This window comes from Canis lupus, chromosome 2, assembly GCF_011100685.1.
Source record: "Canis lupus familiaris isolate Mischka breed German Shepherd chromosome 2, alternate assembly UU_Cfam_GSD_1.0, whole genome shotgun sequence".
Classification (NCBI taxonomy): Eukaryota; Metazoa; Chordata; class Mammalia; order Carnivora; family Canidae; genus Canis; species Canis lupus.
Window position 1 is genome coordinate 20,167,211 of NC_049223.1, and position 20,389 is coordinate 20,187,599.

Consider the following 20,389-nt stretch of genomic DNA (forward strand, 5'->3'; position numbering starts at 1 on the left):
ATTCGTACAAAATGCTATTTTTAGAGTCCTTTTGGTACATTGCCAAAAGATAGAAGGATCTTTGCCAAGTGGGCTTTTCCAGATGTTGCCAATACTAAGTGGAGAAATGCGATAATTTGCCAAAGGCCATCTCAGTGCCCCCGAGAACCCCTAGACTGGAAATTTCTGGATCACATTCTTTAGTGCAGCTTATAGAGAAGTGCTTCTCAGATTCTTAAGCTTATCCAGTCACCTGGGGTCTGTTAAGAGGCAGGGTCTGGGGGACCTAAAACTCAGCCTCTCTACAATCCCCACCTGCCATCCACGCTGCTTTTCTGGTCACAGACTCGCCAGGAGCTCAAGTGTCCAAGGAGCTGATGATCCCCTTCAGATTAAGATCCAAATCTGGCTTTAAGTTTCTTCTGGGAAGAAAAGAACATAATTAGCATAAACCCTTGAAAATGTCACATTTGAATGGGGAGAGAAAAAAAAAAACCTTTTAACCAGATGTTATCCTCAAAAGAGAACTTTATTTAAGAATCGACATTGTCTAGTAGCTCAGGGAGACAGTGTCTCTATTGGAAATGGAGCAAAGGGCAGGCTTCATGAAATACTAACTCAACCATTTGGAACACGGGTCTGCCTCTACTCTAACTGCAGGCACTGGGACATTGCCAGTTATGAAACGCTTTCTTCTTCAACCCAACATGCCTTTTATTCCAAGAGAGGAAGACTAAAAGGGATTCGGTATTAAAGGATTTATAGGACAAGTCTCTTTCTTTATGAGGAAATAATAAATAAAGTCACTTGTATTCCACAAAATTATTTCAAATACTTCCTCCCTGGAAAATTTTTTGTCCATTTCCTCTCTCCTTTGGTTCTTCATTGAGATGATTTTAATATCCTCAAGGATTATAAAATAACATCTTCTGGGGCCCCTGGGTGACTCAATCAGTTAAGTGTCTGACTTTGTGATCTCAGGGTCCTGAGATCGAGCCCCACATTGGGCTCCACCCTCAGCAGGGAGTCTGCTTTTCCCTCTCCTTCTGCCCCTCCCCTTGCTGGTGCTCCCTCTGTCTCTCTTTCAAATAAATAAAATCTTTTTTAAAAATTTAAAAAGCAAAAATAGCATCTTCAAAGGGAATGTATAACATTGAAGCAATTAAAGCTTTCACATGTCCTATGGTTAAAGGTTTCTCTTTAACCTTGGAGCACAGACACCTAGGGAAGTTCTAAACTCTGGAGTTGAATGTTTGCTTTATATCCAACACTATGTATGTTCATAGATACTATGTAACTTGTGTGATATGCATCATGTTGGTTGTGAATTCTTTTTTCTTTGCTGCAGTTTAATAGTCATTTACAGGAAGGATACCAAGAGATCACTTGCCTTAAACATTGACAGATTCATGCAAACTGGGTGTTGGTAGCCACTAGGCACCTGCAGTCCCTACCACCCGGGTATTCTTTGAAGTATAGACTTCAATAAAAAATATAAGGCTAGTAATCTTTAAAATGCGACCTAAACTCTCAATTTATAAATTTGTAAAACTCTCAATTTGTGGAAATTGAATATAAGATTTGATTACAATGTGAAGGAATAGCTCCCCAAAATGACAAATGATAACAATTCATGAACTCTTGAAATTCAGAATAATGAAAAACTTGAAATGTTTTTACTTTCAGGTCCTCTAAGCACTTCTACTTACATTTAGTGTGTATAACCCAGAGAGTCAAAAAGAGATTTTTATCAATAAATAAGTTTTTAAAATTAATTATCAGTATGTTTTATATAAGTAGGTACCAACAAATTGAGAGTACTTGAAAATTATTTTCTTCTTAGGACATTAATTTATTGGTGAAGTTCCTATAAACATACTTGGAAATTTATTTCTTCCTAGATAATACAAAGCTAAACAGTCTATTCTCTGTCTTAAATATGAATTGGAAATTAGTAAAGAACAAATTATTTACTCTATTTGGTTATCTATCTTCTAGAATAGATCTGAGAAATTTTTTTAACTTAGGTATCAATTTCAGATTCTTACATCAAAGCTGATTGCTGGGATTTTTTAACCCATTTCACCCATTTTTAACCCATATTTAACCCAAATATTTTATATATTTAAAAATTAATATACTTTTAAAAAATATAGATACCTAAACATCTAGCTTTTAAAAAAAAACTTAATTCTTTAAGAAGCAGAGAAAGGGTAGGTTTAATAAAAGGAAAAAGGAGGCAAAATACATTCCTATAGGCAAAAAGTAAATCCTACTATTCAATCTTATTATCCACTAAGATCAAATTCCTTATGATTTGATTCTACAACTTCTTTACAAACAGAATGCCTCTTGAAACATCTACATCTATGAGCAGGTCTACAAGTCCTTTCTGAGGATGCTCTAGTGACCACTGGACAAACCACCAAAATATCCCAGGCCAGCTGTGGGACTCTGAGAGGGTAGACTGCCACCTCAGCTCTCCCAAGTATCCTCTGGAGGATTTTCAAGTTCCCCACATTTGCTTCTATAGCCAATCAACTGATTTCCGCACAGCAAAATTCTTTCTTTTTGGGTCACATAAATCTTTTTTGTCATTTCCCCATATATATCCTCATTTTTTTTCTCAACCAATGGAAGGAGCTCTCTACTTCACTGCTCCTTTGCAGCTCCTACCAATGTCTAAGGGAATGTGCTGATGAAAAAGCAACTGTCCAAATTTCCTTAGAGGCATTTTCTCAGCCATCTGCTCTAAGGAAAGAATGCCACCAACTCTAAAACCTTTGAAATTTCCTGAATATTCCCTGCAAAATCCCACATCTCAAAATAATTTCTCATATCCACCTAATTAAACCTGCTAGCATTTAATAGAACTAATGTATTTAACACAATGTGGTGTTTTTTTTTAATTACTCAGCAACCTTTTGGCTTTACTTTTTATTATGAATGCATAGTTTTACTCATCAAAGCCATATTGTCGATAAAGTAGGGTTTTTTGTGGGCTGGCCTGAAAACTGAGCCACAATTTAAAAGATTGCCTCTAAAGACAGATGTATCCTGGGTGCCAAACATCTAGCCTAAAATCCTCCGAAATACAACCCAGCTATAAATTCAACAGGCATTCCAAATGCGACTCTCCTCACATAGGCCTTCAACTTCTGAACGGGACTCACTTTTCACAGTGGTGACTGGTACAGCTGAGTTATCCCTCCAAGGTATGAAGAGCAGATTGCCTTGGACAGCCACCACCGTGATCAGAGGAAATAGTGGGCAAAAGTTCTCACCCACACCCACCTCACTCACTGCCTAAATACAGAGCATCAGTGACTAAATTGGAGACATAACTTGGATGCCACTAGAAGTTTATGAGTTTTTTTAATAGTTGCCTCCTATCAGGCTTCATGGGGATTCACTTAGCCTGCTTTATTGACACTGTTCCAATTCCCCAGTGTGAACAGAAATAGGAGCATGCACAGGTGATGGGGTTCAAGAAAAGGGAGTGAGCCACACAGCCTCTTGTAGTACCCAGTGCAGGCAAGCCGGAGAGCGGGACAGGGCCTTGGGTACATTTGCTTCTGCTTTCATTTCACCTCCCAGTGAAATGATTGCTGTGCTTGGTTTTCTGTTCCTCCTATGATGGTTTCACTTCACCAGGTTCATTTCTCTGCCTTCTATGAACGAAGGGGCAGAAGCAGATGGCCATGAAGGTTCTGGCTCCAGGCTTCAGAGATAGAGGATTTTAATGTGGCGATTCCTGCATATTCTACCATCGAAAACTGTGAAACATTCAACTGTCTGCAGCATTCTGACCAATCCATTAAATCTAATTCATTCCAGATCCTCCTTGGAATAAAATTTTAGAGTTGGATAAAGTATTTCTCAACCATTCTAAAGGCAGTAAAATAATGATTTCAAACTATCCATTATCCTATTTGGGTAGACTTTATCCTGGGGGTTGGAGAGTCCTCCAGACAGGCGATGATCCCTAGATAAGATGTAGTTGAAAAAGCCAACACTAGTTAGAAACCAAAGCTGCATAAAGAGTGAAGGATTTTTTTTTTTTTTTAAGTTGGCAAGATTTCATCATGGACAGCCAAGTGTAAGAAGCGGGAGAGAGGGCTGTGGAATGTCAGGCTGTACCCAGGATGGGAGGACCAGCGAGGTGCTGGCCTCAACACACACAAGGATCCCAGTACCACATTCTGGGCGCCCACTCAAGAAAGGAGCCGGGGTACAAATGATCTGATAGGGGCTAGATTAGGGTGGTAGACAAGAGAGAAGCCAATGTTGTGTGAAGAATGGGCTTTGGAGCCATGGAAAGCAGGAGGTTACAACTGTCTCAAACAAGAGCATTCTCACAGGAAGCCCAAATTGCAACCAGATAGTACAAACATGGAAGCAGAAACACAGGGACCATCCATCAAGGATTATAGCCCTGCAACTAGTTTTGGGGGGGTGGGGGTTTGTGTTTGTTTTTTTCAAAATTGGTGAACACAGACTGTGGCTTGGCTTGCCTTGGCTTGCCTTGGCTTGACTTAGCAAATTTGCATAGTTTTGTCTTACCCTTGAGAGAATTCTTTTCCTTCAAAATGGCCTCCATTTAATTACTGTTTTTCTTAATTCAGAATGCAGGGACACTTGTTATAGCTCCCGACCCACTTGCATTCTCTGTCTCTTTCTCCATTTCTCTCTCTCTCTCTTACATGCACCCCCTGATAAAGGACTTTCATTCACTTTTTATTTTTAACAGTGCGTATTGGTCCAATTTTCAGCCACCAAAGGGCTTACACTCTCCAGGGTCAATTTCTCTTTGCCTTATCTTCTCTTTAAGATGGTCTTCAGGTTCTCATGGAAATTTTAAAATGTAAGAACACATCTCCAACAACTAACAGAAGCTTCAAAATCACCAACAGAGAGAATCTATTATTTTTTCAGGATGTTAAAAAAAAGTGTGTGTGTGTTTTCCTCTCCTGACAAATCCTTCACATTTATGTCTTGAAGAAAATGACATGGTAGCCCAACCTCCTGTGATTGTCTCTACTCCCATTTAATTATAGACAAAGAATTACCTGAGGAAAAGTCTGCCATCTTTTGTGTATTAGGAATACCTGAAATCCAAAGACAAATCACAAACAAGATGAGGATAGTATGTGTTGTGTTTGTTCAGGTTCAAAGAACCTTTAATCTCATTGCACCCAACTATTTTCTTCAAAAGTTGCATTTTCACCAGTATTGCACATTCCAGCTATGCAGTATCTCTTTAACTCATAAATTTAAACCTACCCAGAGTGAAGAGTTTGGTCAAGAGTCATGCAAATAGGAAACTCCTGTTGGAGTCAAAATCTGAGTAACAGCTGGGGAAAAACCATATTTACTAACAATTATTTCCTTAATGCAGAAAGGAGCAGTTTTCCAATTGTTCTGAGGAAGATACTTGAGTGTTTATCACCAGCTTCTCAGAGCACTTAGCAAATTGTTTTCTGAACTGAATGCCTGCCTAAGACGGGTGCTAAGAGGCCCTCACCTCTCAGGGTTTCAGATTAAGGAAAAACATGACCCGTGGGTTCATGATCAGTTGTGAAAGAAGCTCCAAGAGTTCATCTAGAAAACAGGCTGTAAGTGTTGTTTACATTTCTTGGATAAGTTCATCCTTGTTTTTTAGTTTTTGTTCATTTTGCTTTTTGGTTTTTTTGTTTTGTTTTAGATTCTGAAATAATTTCTGGAATGCCACTTTAGAAAACTGGTTTGTAAGCCATTCGAAGACTTTCTCAGTGTGGTGGTTGGGAGGGACATTCTTCTATCTGTAAAATAATATTACGAAAAGAAAGAAGCATGTTTTATCAACCCCTGCTGTGTAATACGTTCATTCTCTGGCTCAGAGTAAGCCCTCTGAGACTGCTCATAATATTTGTAAATGATGATGGACCAGCGGCCACCACAAATGTGTTCTTTATCTGTACACAAGCTGCATCTGATGCCATCACACAGGAAGCTGAAGAGTTGTCTTCTCTTTGGGCTATTATTTTCCTACTACTGCTACTACTACAGGAATAAAGGAACATTCCATAGGTCCTTCCAGTATCTGTTCCCCTGTAGTTTGGTTAGATAGAGTTAACTCTGTAACATATCTCCCAAGGACCCATATAAAAAAAGAAATTACACATGAAAATATCAAAGCAAAAACTATACATACACACACATAAAATATATAAAGGAATCTTAGAGATCTTCACAATTTTCTATCTCAATTCAAATTTTAATCTTATAAGAGCTTTTCTCTCAGATTGTCCACCATTGTGTATGCTTGAGCATCTCTTTGGCTGGCACTCCTTCCCTACCACTCCTTCCTACTGTTCAAGCATCCGTGGGGCTGGTCTGCACCTCACAATCTATGTAGTTCAACAGCCCAGTGCTGTGAACATCACTTCTGGTCACCCTGTCCCTAAAGTGTTTAAGTCAACATCCAAGCCTCCAATGCAATCTCCTATTTTTATAACTTTCTCACTTCCTCTGTCCACAAGACCTTCTCTTCTTTGATGTGAAAACTTTCTATTAGTTAGCTCACCCACCTGACTCTCAAGACTGCCTTTGGCCAGACTTTCTTTCCTGACAAGTCTGGATTCCATGATGAGTCGGTTGAAACGCTCTTTTACAGTTTCTCTTACTTAACCTCCCTTCCCTTCTATCCTTTCAAGTCCCTGTTCCATAAATCTCGATCAGGTACAGTCCCATAATTTGGCTTCTCTGCCCCTTCACCTGAAGTACCAGGACACATCGATGGTGGGAAGTGCTCACTGGACATCCAGCGTCTGGAGGAGCCCCTCTACCATCCTGATGACCCCCCTAGCAGTTTCTTCATTGGCTTCTCCAAACCTTCACTACTGTTCTCAGACTTCCTATCCAGCCTCTCTGGCATCACTGTTAGCAGATGACCTTACAGCAAGAGAATCTTCAAAGGATCCTTTTCGCCATCCCAAATCCCAACCCCCACCACACACACACACACACACACACACACACACACACACTTCTAATTGTCTCTTTCTCATCCTCAAATCCTACCCAATACTTTGAGAGGAAGGAAAGGTCTTCTTCGGATTCCAAATTTAACTTTGCTACATCAAGTATCCCGTTTCCTATATTTTCAAGCTCTTCCTCTCTGCTGGTTCCCTCCTTGGACCCCAGAAACTTAGTTAAATTTCCTGCTTCTTCAAAACAATAAGCAAATGACTTGGATCCGAATCTCCTTCCAAGAATGAGCCCCTATTCCCTTTCATGTTTAGCCATACTCTACTTGTTATCCCTGCTTTCTTATTTCTCTTTTACTCTTATTACAATTGAGTTTTTTTTAATTTTCATATTAAAGAGTACTAAATGTCTGTCAAAAGAATATATCAGGCAATGTATAAAACATAAAGAAAATTTTTAATTTCTAATTATGTCACCACCCATTTACTGTTAATTTCCCATTTATGTGTGCATTGGTTTACTTTTCCAATTGATTGTATATTGCCAGTAATTAAGTATTCTCTTTAAAAATCTATAATACCAGGCAACCCCAGGTGGCTTAGCGGTTTAGCACTGCCTTCAGTTCAGGAGACCCTGGATCCTGGAGACCTGGGATCAAGTCCCACGTCGGGCTCCCTGCATGGACCTGCTTCTCCCTCTGCCTGCGTCTCTGCCTCTCTGTGTGTGTGTGTCTGTCATGAATAAATAAATAAAAACTTTTTAAAAAATCTATAATACCCATTATCATACCTGAAAAGTAGTTAGTGAAACTTCTTAATATCATCAAATCTCTAGCACTGGCAATATTTACATGATTATTCTTCCAGATTATTTCTAGATATACAAGTTAAATATACATCCATTTTTTAATTTAAAAATACAATCTTATTATATATGCTATTTTATAACCTGCCTATTCCCTTTACTAAGATCTTGTATTTTTTAGAATTCTATGTAGCTCTACATCAAAAAACTGTTCAGTGGTCTTATGCATAAATGTCATTTAACAAGTAATCTATGTATGCCCACAAAGTTTTATATTACTATTCTGTTTCCATTATAAATAGCAACTAAGAGCATCTATGTTTTATTTTGTTTTCTTTTGGTGCTTTCTTATTTGGAAGACGTGGCTGCATCTCATCTCTGAGCCATGGAAAATTGCCTTAATATAAGAATAAGATAAAGATTTAATTTTATTTTTTCAAATATTCATTTGTTTGAATGCATTCACCCTTTGGCTTCTGCAGATCATTTTCCACACATACCAATCCTCTGCTCGGTAAAGGGCATCTACAAATTCTTTTTTTCTCGTTTTACATTGAGATATAATTGACATGTAGCATATTAGTTTCAGGTGTACAACATGATTGGGTATTTATATACATTGTGAAATTATCACCATGGTAAGTAAGCCTAGTTCACATCCATCACCACAAAGAGTTACAAATGCTTTTCCTTGTGTTGAAAACTTTTAAGATCTACTCTCTTAGCAACTTTCAAATATACAACACAGTATTATTAATTATAGTCACTGTGCTGTACAGTATATCCTTAAGACATTTATTTTATAACTGGAAGTTTATACTTTGTGACCACTTTCACCCATTTTGCCCCCTCCCCAGCCCCCCTAAACTGTGACAATCACCAATCTAGTCTCTGTATCTACGAGTTTAGGGGTTTGTTTTGGTTTGGAGTGGTCTTTTTTTGTTTCTTTAGATTCCACATGTATTTGTCTTTCTCTGTCTTGGTTCACTTAATGCCCACAAGGTCATCCATGTTTCATAAATGGCAGGATTTTCTTCTTTTTTTATGCTTGAATAATATTGGTGTGCATATATGCGTGCATGGACACCACATCTATTCATCCAGCTATGGACACTTAGGCTGCTTCCATATCTTGGCTACTATAAATAATGCTCCAGTGAACATGGAGGCGATCTCACTTCCATCTGGGGAGATCACTTCTGCTGAAAATCTCTCCAAGCTAGTGTTTTATTTTCTTCCGATGAATACCCCGAATGGAATTGCTGGATCATCTGTCCATAATTTCTTTTGTGACAAATACAATGACTACTTTTAGTCCTCATTCTTTATTCCTCTGCAGAATTTGACATTCTTAGTCACTCCTTTATTTTTGTAACTTTCTTTTCCTTAGACTTCCCTAGGTTCACACTTTCCCACTTTCCTGGATTGTCTGTTACATCTGATTTCTCCCATTTTACTTTTCCTCACTGGATCTTCTTTCTCTCCCTGTTTCCTGATACTTCCTTGGATGTTATATGAGACACAATGCTTATCATTTTACATTTCCTTGCTGGGCAACTCAGGCTGGTCAGCAGGCAGTTACTGCACAGCTTGATGGGTGCATAAGGGGGAATGGAGCTACCATGTGGAATGCCAAACAGGGGCCCAGGAATCATCCTGGTGCATGTCAGGAGTGGACAGTGGTTCTATACATTGCAGGGCAGGATGGAGAGGGCTCTTGGTAAGAAACAAGGCTGGAGAGGTAGGCTGAGGCCAGTATATAGAGGGCTGTTCATGGCATACTACAGAATCTGGACTCTTACCTTTCTGTTTATCCCGTAGATTTTCCTAGGGTCTTAGAACAGGCTGAGCATGATCATTTCATCTTTTGTGGTACTTCTTACATCTACAATATAGGAATATCTTTGTTCATCCCATAGAAATGAACATACTACTATTGCTCCTGTGACTACAAAGAGAAACTATGTAAAAGAACGTGCGTTTGGAGGGACTTGGGGCAGGAGCAGAAAATTAAGTTTCTATATTCAGGCAGTCTAAAATGAAGACTTTTAATGGGATATTATGTGTGACTTACAGGCACTTTCAAAATATTTATTCAGCTATCAGAGGTACCCAGCATGGAGCCTGAGATAAAATCATAAGTTCTAGAACACTCACAAAACAACCCCCCTTACAGCACAGTGTTCATGTGGCATGCTTTGCAAAAGTCATTTTTATTAGAACATGATTCACTCCTGAAGGAGCATTTCTTCCAACTCCAGGAGCATGGGGCTTAGACGTGCTGATGTTTGGTCCTTGACTACGTCAGGCTGTTTCCCCACAGCCACCGCCTCACTTTCCTGCCACCTCAGGATCCGTCTCACCACACAGAAGGTTCCTGAGCTTCCCCAGCACGAATAAATGATAAAAGGAAAGTAACAGGAAAATAATGACTCATGCTTGAAAAGTCACTTCCATCTGGGGAGATCACTTCTACTGAAAATCTGATCCTTACCAGATAAACTTTCCCAAGATGCATTCCCCATCCTTCAGGAGCTCCTATGGTTGGAGAATGGGAAGGCTGGTTCCTTGTCCATGCATTTCACTTTGGGGTTGAACACACTGCTGGTAAATCAGGACAGGTCTGGCTTCTCTTGTGACTCCTTATCCACGAAATGCCTGGAGTTCAAGGCTAATGAAGAGGTGATGAGCATTTATGAGACTGATGTGCTGTCTCTTGCTTTCTCTTGGCAGCCCGCCACCCCCCCAGAGGACACCCCCGAGCTGAGCGCCTTTTTGCGAAACTCGACCATCCCTCATCTTGTCCGGAGGAGAGATGTGGGGGTGCTGGAGCCCCACAGACAGAGCCCCGCAAAAATCCTGGTGAGTTGGTTATCTCAGCGTGCGCAGATCAGAGAGGAAAGGCTGGATTGGCCAGAACTCCCAAACACAGATGGTTTGAACTTGACTATTGTTTCAATGCTCAGATATGCCTGCCGTGTTTTGGCAGTACATGTTATGAGCCGTGAAAGCAACTCTTCCATGCAGACAAAGGAGTATTTGCATTATAGTGTTTTCACTCTTCTAAACCTGCCATGCAGGCCACGTTAGAAAAATAATGATAAAAATCTAAAACATGGCATGTAGTGCTTTGGAGAACACAAAGCTCCCATGTGAGCATGTCCCCAGACCTTGAGAGTGAGAGTGTGGAAAGGCCTGGAGCAGCAGGTCCTGGGGGTGGAGGGAGGTTGTTGACACATGTCCCTGCATCTCAGACTCCTCTGCTGGTCCAGAAGAGATGAGAATGGGGCCTTCTGATTTCCTGGGTCAAAATCCTGCAGAGTCTTAGCGTTGGCGGCTATGGTAGATTGATTTTGAGCTTATTAGTAAACCCTTTGCAGAACTGTGGAGAGCACTCAAGAGTCAGTATTTTCTGTTCAATTCTCACACTCGTCCCAAGGTGAATGTTAATACCACCAAACACTACACTTAAAAGAGGCTAAAATGATTTGTTTTCATGTCTTGAGCATGTTGTAACATTCATAAAAAGTTTCAAACACAGAAATGGACAGAAAAGTATATCAAGCAAGTCTAACTTATTTAGTTAAACTTAAATCAAGAGAGGAATGTTTATTATAATAGAAGTACCTAAAGTTACCTGGCAAAAAGCTATGGCAGGTGGCAGATTTTGATTCAAATCCCTGCAACTTTTTATGGTATGGTAATGTTTTTTAAAACCTAAGAGTCAGAAAGTGATATGCTATTCAGCTTAGGATAAATTAATAAAATGCCACATATTATTGTTTAAAGAAAGCTTCCAGGAGAAATAATAGAATAGAAAACAATAGCTGTGCATGTGGCATACAGAATGGTACTACACTTAATAATAATATATTGCATATTTGATAGGTGTTAAGAGAGGAGATCTTAAAAGCTCTTAAAGATCATAAAAATTATAACTGTGATGATGAATAATAACTGGATTGTGGAGATCATTTCACAATATATACAAATATTGAAACAATATAATGTGTGTCAATTTACCTCAATAAAATTTAATAAATTTTGTAAAAAGAAAGCAATGATTGGCATCTATAGAATTCTAAAACGCAGTACCAATATAAAAGCCCTCTGGAGAACCAGTGTCCACACCTATGGGAATCAACAATTTAGAAAATCAAGATTCACTTATGTTTTTCAATTTATGCTTTAGTGTATTTCTCATAAACACCCTGAGGCTGTAGAGATTAATAACTAAAATTCATTTGAAAAGTATATGCACTTCTGTTGTAGGGTCAGATTTTTTTTTCCCTCCTGTTTTCTCATTAAAGATTTTTTTAGGGACACCTGGGTGGCTCAGTGGTTGAGTGTCTGCCTTTGACTCGGGGCGTGATCCTGGAGTTGCAGGATCGAGTCCCACATTGGGCTCCCTGTGTGGAGCCTGCTTCTCCCTCTGCCTGTGTCTCTGCCTCTCTGTCTATATATATATATATATATCTCACGAATAAATAAATGAAATCTTTTTAAAAAAGATTTTTTAAATGCACAATGATTTTTAACTCCTGAATATCATAGAAACTTGTTACTAGCAGATGAGAGCAAGGCAATTCTTGATTTCCATATCTGACTTTGTTAACTCATGCTTTATTCTCTTATTGGTTTGAAAATTGCAAACCGTACGCCTCCCCATGTCCTCAAGTCAAAACAGTTCTGGATAGAAAGTGATTATACGAAGTTTATTCTAAAATCAAAAGTTAAATAAGACCGCCTACGGTTTTTGTTTAGTTAAAAACAACTTACTGAATCCCGTTTCTGATTAGGAATTTGAAAGTGCAAAATGCCAACATCTTGTGTTGGATTGTAATTTCCACATTTGCATAGGAAAAATTTGTATCCATAGCGTGGAAATACAATTTTTCCTCCGCCAAGAATGTCCTTGCCTTTCTCATCTAGGGCCCCTGCTGCTCTCGTACTGACCACCTCATCTCCTCCTCCCCAGGCTTTCTTCTTGTCCTTTTTCCTACTCCGCTTACAGAAACCTTATCTTTCAAACCCTCTTCAGCATATGATGCTATGAACTGCTTCCTAAAACCATCCCATCCCTTGGCCTCCCCAAAAAACATTCTCTCCAGGCTCTCTTCCAGTCTGTTGGCCTGTGCCTTCTTACAGTTGTCCCTGGCCTGCTTCTCTGCCCATTCGCAGACATCCCTGTACCTCAAGATTGCATCTTCGGGCCCCTCCCCTCTCCTATTGACTTCGCTCCTTCAGGAAAAGGTTCTGCAAGATCATTAACTCCAGCCATGCCTATGTGCCTCCTGCCATCTTAGCCATCTCTACTGAGCTCTAGACTCAAGCGGCTCAGCATATACATTCACCTGGATGTCTGATAGCCACCCCAGTCCCAACATGTCCAGGACTCCATCTTCATGACCCTCAGAAAGTGCTTCTCCTCTGGGATTCCCAATCTCAGTAGTATCAGGACCCACCCACTCAGTTCCCCAAGCCAGAAGGGCTCCTTCCAATCCTCTCTCCCTTCATCCCAACTTCCAGCTTGTCACCAACTGTCCCATTCTACTTCCTGAACTTTCCTATACTTCGTCTTCTCGCTCCCTCCCATGCCCCAGGTAAGGACCTCCTCCTTCTCACTTGGACTCTTGCAACAAGCTCTTGTCACCCTCATGGCTTCTCGCTCTCCTCCCCACCATTCTTGACTCACATACCACCTGCCCCTAAAACCCAAACCTGTTTGTAGCCCTTGCATAAACAGAACCTTCTGAATAGAATCTAAAGTCCTTGGCCCAAATGGGAAAATTCTTTATCACTTAGACTTTCCTCTCTCATTTCCATCTGTCCACCCTGACTCCAAATACCCTTCTCTCCTTTCTTCTGAACACATGCTGGGCTTGTCCCTGTCCACCTAGGTCACTCTTTCTCACCCTTCATGATTCATTCTGAGCACCATCTTCTCCAGAATCCTCCAGCAGAGCTAGCTCACCAGGACCAACAGCTCCAGGGAGTTTACAAGAATAACCTCCTTCTCACTCCCCTCCTTGGCCTCCACAGGGTAGGATTGGGGATACACAGCATGTCAGTAATGAAGTATAGATAAACACAAAGGTCCTCACAGGGGACCTGAGTGCAGTGCTTCCAGAATTCCTACTCCTGCTGGAGGCACAAAACCCCAGACACCTCAGCGCCCAACCCTAGTAGAATAGGAACAGCCCAGCCACCTGAATTTGGAAACAGCATGTAGAAATCTGACCTCCCTGGAATTTATCAGATATGTATCCCTGATTGCTTTGCTCTTAGAGAATTCTGAGGTTCTCAAAAAAAGTTCTCATGGCAGTATGTCCCTCAGGTTACTCTGTGGCTTAGCAATTTCATTAAAGTGAACTGCCTCAGGATGCTTGGGGGCTCAGCAGTTGAATATCTGCCTTTGGCTCAGGGCATGATCCTGGGGTCCTGAGATTGAGTCCTGCATCAGGTTCCCCACAGGGAGCCAGCTTCTCCCTCTGCCTGTGTCTCTGCCTCTCTCTGTGTGTCTCTCATGAAAAATTAAATAAAATCTTAAAAAAATAAAGTAAAATGCTTCCATTAAATCCTGTGCGTAATATTCAATAAACTAATGTATACTGAGCATCAACAGGCCAGAGCCCAGTGCTTGAAACATGAGAAATAAATAAAGCATAGCCCACTGAATCAAATTCAAATCAGTGAGGGAGAACAATCCAAGAAGTAACACCCTGTACAGGTACACAGATAGTGGAGGTGAGGTGTCCATTTATTTCCATACTGGATCCAATCAGAAGATAGGATTTGGCAGACAGAATGTCATCATAATGAATATTTCCCTGGAACGTGCATTCCATTTGGTAAGAGTTACCCATTATAAGTTGGCAAGACTAGAAACTAGTTTAAAAATAGCATGGAACTCAAAGAAGATTCTGCTTTATAACCAAGAAGTAATTTAGAGAGAAGAATGTTTTGGAGCAAATGTTTGTCAATGGGTTGTTAACACTGGGTCTTTGAGATAATATAGACACAAGGAGCTTCCTCTGAAGCCTTTTCAGGGCTTGCTTAGCCCAGGGTCAGGTGTTGTAAATGTCTACCAGGAATATCTTTACATGTTCTGAGAAATGAAATTAAAACAGAACAATCCAGGGTACTTGCATGGCTCAGTGATTGAACATCTGCCTTTGACTCAGGTCGTGATCCCTTGGGTCCTGGGACCCTGGGAATCTGGGATCCTGGGATCCTGGGATTGAGTCCCGCATCAGGCTCCCCACAGGGAGCCTGCTTCTCTCTCTGCCTATGTCTCTGCCTCTCTCTGTATGTCTCTCATGAATAAATAAATAAAATCTTCAAAAAATAAAATAAAATAAAAAGAAGAGGAAACAGAACAACCCAATCACTGCTGCAGGAATATTGCTTTAAGTCCTTAGGAAAAAAAGAAGCCTAAAATTTTTGTTGTATTTTATGCTCCATTTTATCTCTACACTACTACTAAAACTGACACATCATTACTACAAAGCTGTGTTTTCTCTTGATTGTCAAGGTAAATGTGTTATTTAAATGACTAATTTATGAATTAGATGGTGACTTCTGAGAAAATACAATGCAGATAAACTGACTTCAATGTTGACAATTTAAAGACACTGATGGGCCACCACTGCTATTGGTTTTTTGCAGAATTGTACAAATATCGAGTGCTTACAGATCTCCTGTGCAGTGGGGCAGCTAGAAGGAGGAGAAAGCGCTGTCCTAAAAGTCAGATCACGGTTATGGGCCAGGACCTTTCTCCAGGTAACAACATTGCACAGGCTTGCAGGGAATCTCTCCTCAAAATCTCAGTTGGAAGTTTGTCTCAAAAAGACTTTTGAATGTCTTAATCTTTAAATTTAAAAAGCTTTGAATTTTTTCACTTAAAAAATTTAGATTTAATTTTATTTCATTTTCAACTTAAAATTTTTATTAATTTTTTAAAATATTTTAAATTTTTAAAAATCTTTTAAAAGAAGTGTCTATGGAGCCATTGAGCCAAGATCAGCTGGTCATCTTTCCCATCAGGTGAAGACATTTTTTTTCCAGGTTTATTGTGGACATGTAACATATGTAAGTTTAAGGTGTACAACCTGATGATTTGATCCATGTATATGTTTTGGAATGGTTACTGCACTGAAGTCACTTCATACCTCCATTTCCTCATGTAATTACGTGTGTGTGTGTGTGTGTGTGTGGACGGTAGGTGATAACTTTTAAGGTCTACTCTCTCAACAGCTCTCAAGAATACAATACAGTATTGTTAATTATACATTAGATACCCAGAACCTATTCATCTTGTAGCTGGAAGTTTGTATCCTTTGCCAACATCTCCCCACGTCCCCCACCATTGGCAACCACCAACCTGATCTACTCTATTTCTGAGTTCTTCTTCTTTAGATTCCACATGTAAGTGATATCATACAGTATTTGTCTTTCTCTGACTTATTTCACGTAACATAATGCCCTCCCAGTCCATCTGTGTTGTCACAAAAGGCAGGATTTCTTTCTTTTTTGTGGCTGGGTAATACTCTTTCATTTTTTAGGTGAAGCCAATTTAAATATCTTGAGTCCCTAAGACGTTTAGACAGTAACTTCGATTCAAATAAATCTATTTAGCTCACTACATCATACCCAGTGCCCAGCATGTAGTAGTTTTTCAGTAAATATTAGTTAGTGGAATGATAGTGAGTACAAGAGCACAGTACGAGCCATATGCCCAAAACGATCAAAATAGAAATCAATTAGGAGGGGAAAAGGGAGATGGCCCTAAAAAGTTTTGCTTGTTTGGTGTTCCCATGGACTGGCTCCAGCCTGGATGCATCTCAGTGACGTTACACATATGTGTGATTAGTAGATTCTTTGCTGCTTTGGCTTATCTATATGTGGTGGCATCCCACACTGCCACAGATAATTCCATTGATTGTGTGCATTTTAAAGTTTTAAAATCTCTTTTATACTAAGGAAATTAATTTTTCCATTTGGAAACAGTGATTTATTTAAATATACTATGTTGTGACCTTGTTTAGAAAGGATTTAGAGAGGAGAAAAATAAGCTAAATTAAAACCCCTACCAAATCTATGCAATCTTGCTCATATTTTAACTATTAAAAAATTCATTTGGCTCATTGTGCCATAGAAAATCAAATGGTAACATCCTTTGGACTCTAACTAATAAATACAGAATTTCATAGTTCCTTTCATGTTTTCTGGAATACAAAATGCTTCTTTAATCTTTAATTTTGTTTCTAAAATAAATAGAAGGAAAGTTAAAGGTATTTTTGAAATGGTTGTTGTGAAGTTTTTCTTTTAACATGAGGCAGGGTTTCTTAATCTCAGTATATTTCAGATCAGATAATTCTTTATTGTGGGAGGTCTATCATTGTAGGATTATAGAATGCTTTATAGGAAGTACATTATAGGATGCCTAGCAGCATCCCTGGCTTCCACCCACTCGATGCCAGTAGCAACCCACCCCAGTTGTGGCCACAAAACTCTCCAGACATTGCCAATGTCCCCTAGGGGCAAAATCACCCCCAGCTTTTTTTTTTTTTTAGATTTTATTTATTTATTTATTTATTTATTTATTTATTTATTTATTTATTTATTTGAGACAGAGAGAGGCAGAAACATAGGCAGAGGGAGAAGCAGGCTCCCTACAGGGAGCCTCACACAGGACTCCATCCTAAGACCCTGGGATCATGACCTGAGTCAAAGGCAGATGCTCAACCACTAAGCCAGGAAGTTTTGAATGCCTGAACCAGGGAGAAATGCAGTACACAATTTATTTTTTTTTTTTTTAGTTAAACCATTATTTATTCATTCACTAAACAAATACCCATGGAGTGCCAACCATGCACCAGATGCTGCTTCAGGTACTACTTACTTTCCACCAATTTGCTCATGGTCACTCTGATTTTGAGTCATTACTTCTTATCTCAGAGTTGAGTTAAGGAGAGGAGTCTTACTGAATTCCCAAGTCCATACAGTCTTCAATGATAACCATACATTCCTTCGATTACTTTGGGCATCATGTCCTGCTGAAATAAAGGAAAATAACTTTTTTATGAAGCAGGACTAAAATCATTAGGACAAAACAGTCAAGGGAAACATGATTTTTTTTTAAGATTATTGACTTATTTGAGAGAAAGAGAGAGAGAGAGCAGGGGGAGGGGCAGAGGAAAAGAGAGAATCTCAAGCAGACTCCTTGCTGAGCGCAGAATCCAACGAGGGGCTCCGTGATCCCAAGACTCTGAGATCATGACCAAAACCAAAACCAAAGAGAGTGGCCCAAATCACCAGCATTTACCAACAGCCGTAGCCCAAATTTCTGGACACCCAGTTTCTGCTTATTCCTAGCTTGGAATCTGAGTGCCAGAAAGGAGTGCCTTATTGCAGTCTCTCTCTCTCTCTCTCTCTCTCTCTCTCTCTCTCACTCTCTCCCTGCCTCTCCTGCTCACTCTCTCCCTCTCTCAAGAATATATTATATACTGGAGGTCTTTAACGGTTTTGTCATGAAATCCTAAAGGACGGAAACATGTTCTTTCTTCCTAATCCAAACTAGAAAGTTTACAATTCTTCCTAATCCAAACTAGAAAGTTTACAATTCCTGCATGACATGATTTGCTGCATTATGTTTGTTCCTGTCCACTTGGTGAACAGGCAAATGGCTCAGAAAAAGATTTTATTTAGATTAGCCCTAAATGATACCCTGTCCTGTTGATTGCTGTTTGAAACAATCCTTCACAGTTTCTGGTAAGATTTTACCAGTAATTGCTTCAGTTTTGTCAATTCACCAGGCTTTCTTTCTGGCAAATGTTGAGTACTTCAACATGGGCTATGTGGTCAAAAAGAATTCTTGAGAAGTTATTAGGCAATGGGAAGGTAGGAGTAGAAGGGCTTGTGACCTTACCAGCCACACTATGTATGCATTTAACCAATTCGAAAGCCTCACTCTCCATTTGTTACCAACTAGAGGACTTTTATTCATACCAAAACCATAAGCAAATCATTGTGCAAAAGTGCATAACAGAGGCAGCTAGTGAGCTGCAAACCGCAGTTGAAATGACACAGCAATGACAGGAGAACAGAGCATTTTCTGAGGATTAATAGCTAGCTGGTCAGGTTGAAGGTCTAAGATATTGTCAATAGATATTAACTCCAGCTGTTTTTTCAATCTTAAATTGCCTACAATATGGCAATGATTGCTATTACATGAGTAGATTGCTATATGGAAGAGGAAATTTCTTTTAAACATAAGAATAATGTAATTGTTATCTGAAGACCACGGCTGAAAGCATTCAACTTTGAACGTGGAATCAATAATATGACTCTGCTCATAATTGTTCATGAATTACTTACCTGTGCCATGCCATTGACCTGCAGTCATAAGACTAGCATATCTTTGGTGCTGCCCCAGGTGATCACAGCCGAATTGCTTACATTCTCTGTTCCCTGGAGCTCCAGAGCATCTTAGAAAAATGAAAAAAAAAAAAAAAAAAGCATTTTCCTACTGAATGGGATGGAAGAAACCTTGGTTTTGAAGAATAATTTAAAATAAGATGTAGGGGGGCACCTGTGTGGTTCAATCTGTTACACATCTGCCTTCAGCTCAGGTCATGATCTCAGGGTCCCTGCTTCTCCCTTTCCCTCTGCTTCCTCTTGCCTGCTCATGCTCTGTCTCTCTCTCTCTCAAATAAATAAATTCTTTAAAAATAATAATAATCAATAAATTAAATTAAATTAAATAAGGAGTAGATCTATGAGTTGTATTTTTACAGGCTATTTGCCTACCATCTTAATTTGATCAGGACCCAGACTGTGTCAGTTTGCAATACAGAATCAAATAGTGGAGGAGCAGGTCAACAGCCCATTTTCATGAACCACAGCCCTCATTCTATGTCCGTATCTCTCTTACAACTTCTTGAACTTTCTAATCTAGTTGATAACAGAGAGGGTCCAATTCAACCATTGAAAGAACCAAACCTTTTGCAAGGTGTTATCATATTGGTATTACATGAGGTGAGAAAGTTCATTCACTGTCCATTTACATGCTCAGTCAGCCATGGTGATGGTGTTCAAGTGCTGTGTAAGATATAAACATTACATCCCGTGGTTTATACCCTCCATTCTTTTTACACCCTCCATTTTTATATAATCTTGGTGAGACAAGTAATAGAGACAAAGAAAGAGTTAAACAATGTCAAAATTGCAAAAAATGTAGGACAAATATAGTTTCATACTGGTCTTTCTGAATCAGAATCCCGGGACCTGACCCCAATTGTTTCTGAAACTCAGCAAAGTCCAGGGGTTTGTGAACCACTGGAAAAGGATACTAAGGATTGGTGACGAAGTAGAACACGAGAAAATATCAAACTGTGGCCCAGAGCAGGGGTAAAGGACAGAGGTGAATGGAAATCCCCCCAGAGAAACATGTTTCTCCAGGTTCTACATTCTAGAGTTCAAATCCCACCTTCTATTCATTAAGAAACTTCCATATTCATAAATGCAGAATCAAGAAACCCAAAACTTCCCATCAAGAGTTGAAACAGAGATGGAGGTCTCTGTTGATTTGTTCCTCAAAGATACGACTTCAGGGGGAAAAGAATTATTTTCTATC

General features: G+C 39.5%; 1 protein-coding gene and 1 long non-coding RNA gene across 2 annotated transcripts in view; one reads left to right on the top strand and one right to left on the bottom strand.

Annotated features, from left to right (window-relative positions):
- The window catches only part of ITGA8 (integrin subunit alpha 8), a 169,267-nt gene that overhangs the window by 132,505 nt on the left and 16,373 nt on the right, over positions 1 to 20,389 (top strand). The window contains exons 26-27 of the mRNA XM_038530016.1: positions 10,486 to 10,614; positions 15,421 to 15,534. Of these exons, the coding sequence (XP_038385944.1) occupies positions 10,486 to 10,614; positions 15,421 to 15,534 (243 nt within the window). The remainder of the gene's footprint in view (positions 1 to 10,485; positions 10,615 to 15,420; positions 15,535 to 20,389) is intronic.
- LOC119870137 lies at positions 295 to 19,256 on the bottom strand. Its single transcript, XR_005355288.1, has 3 exons — positions 19,132 to 19,256; positions 17,657 to 17,810; positions 295 to 401 (listed from the first exon to the last, which is right to left on the bottom strand). It is a non-coding gene; the product is annotated as an uncharacterized LOC119870137 (long non-coding RNA).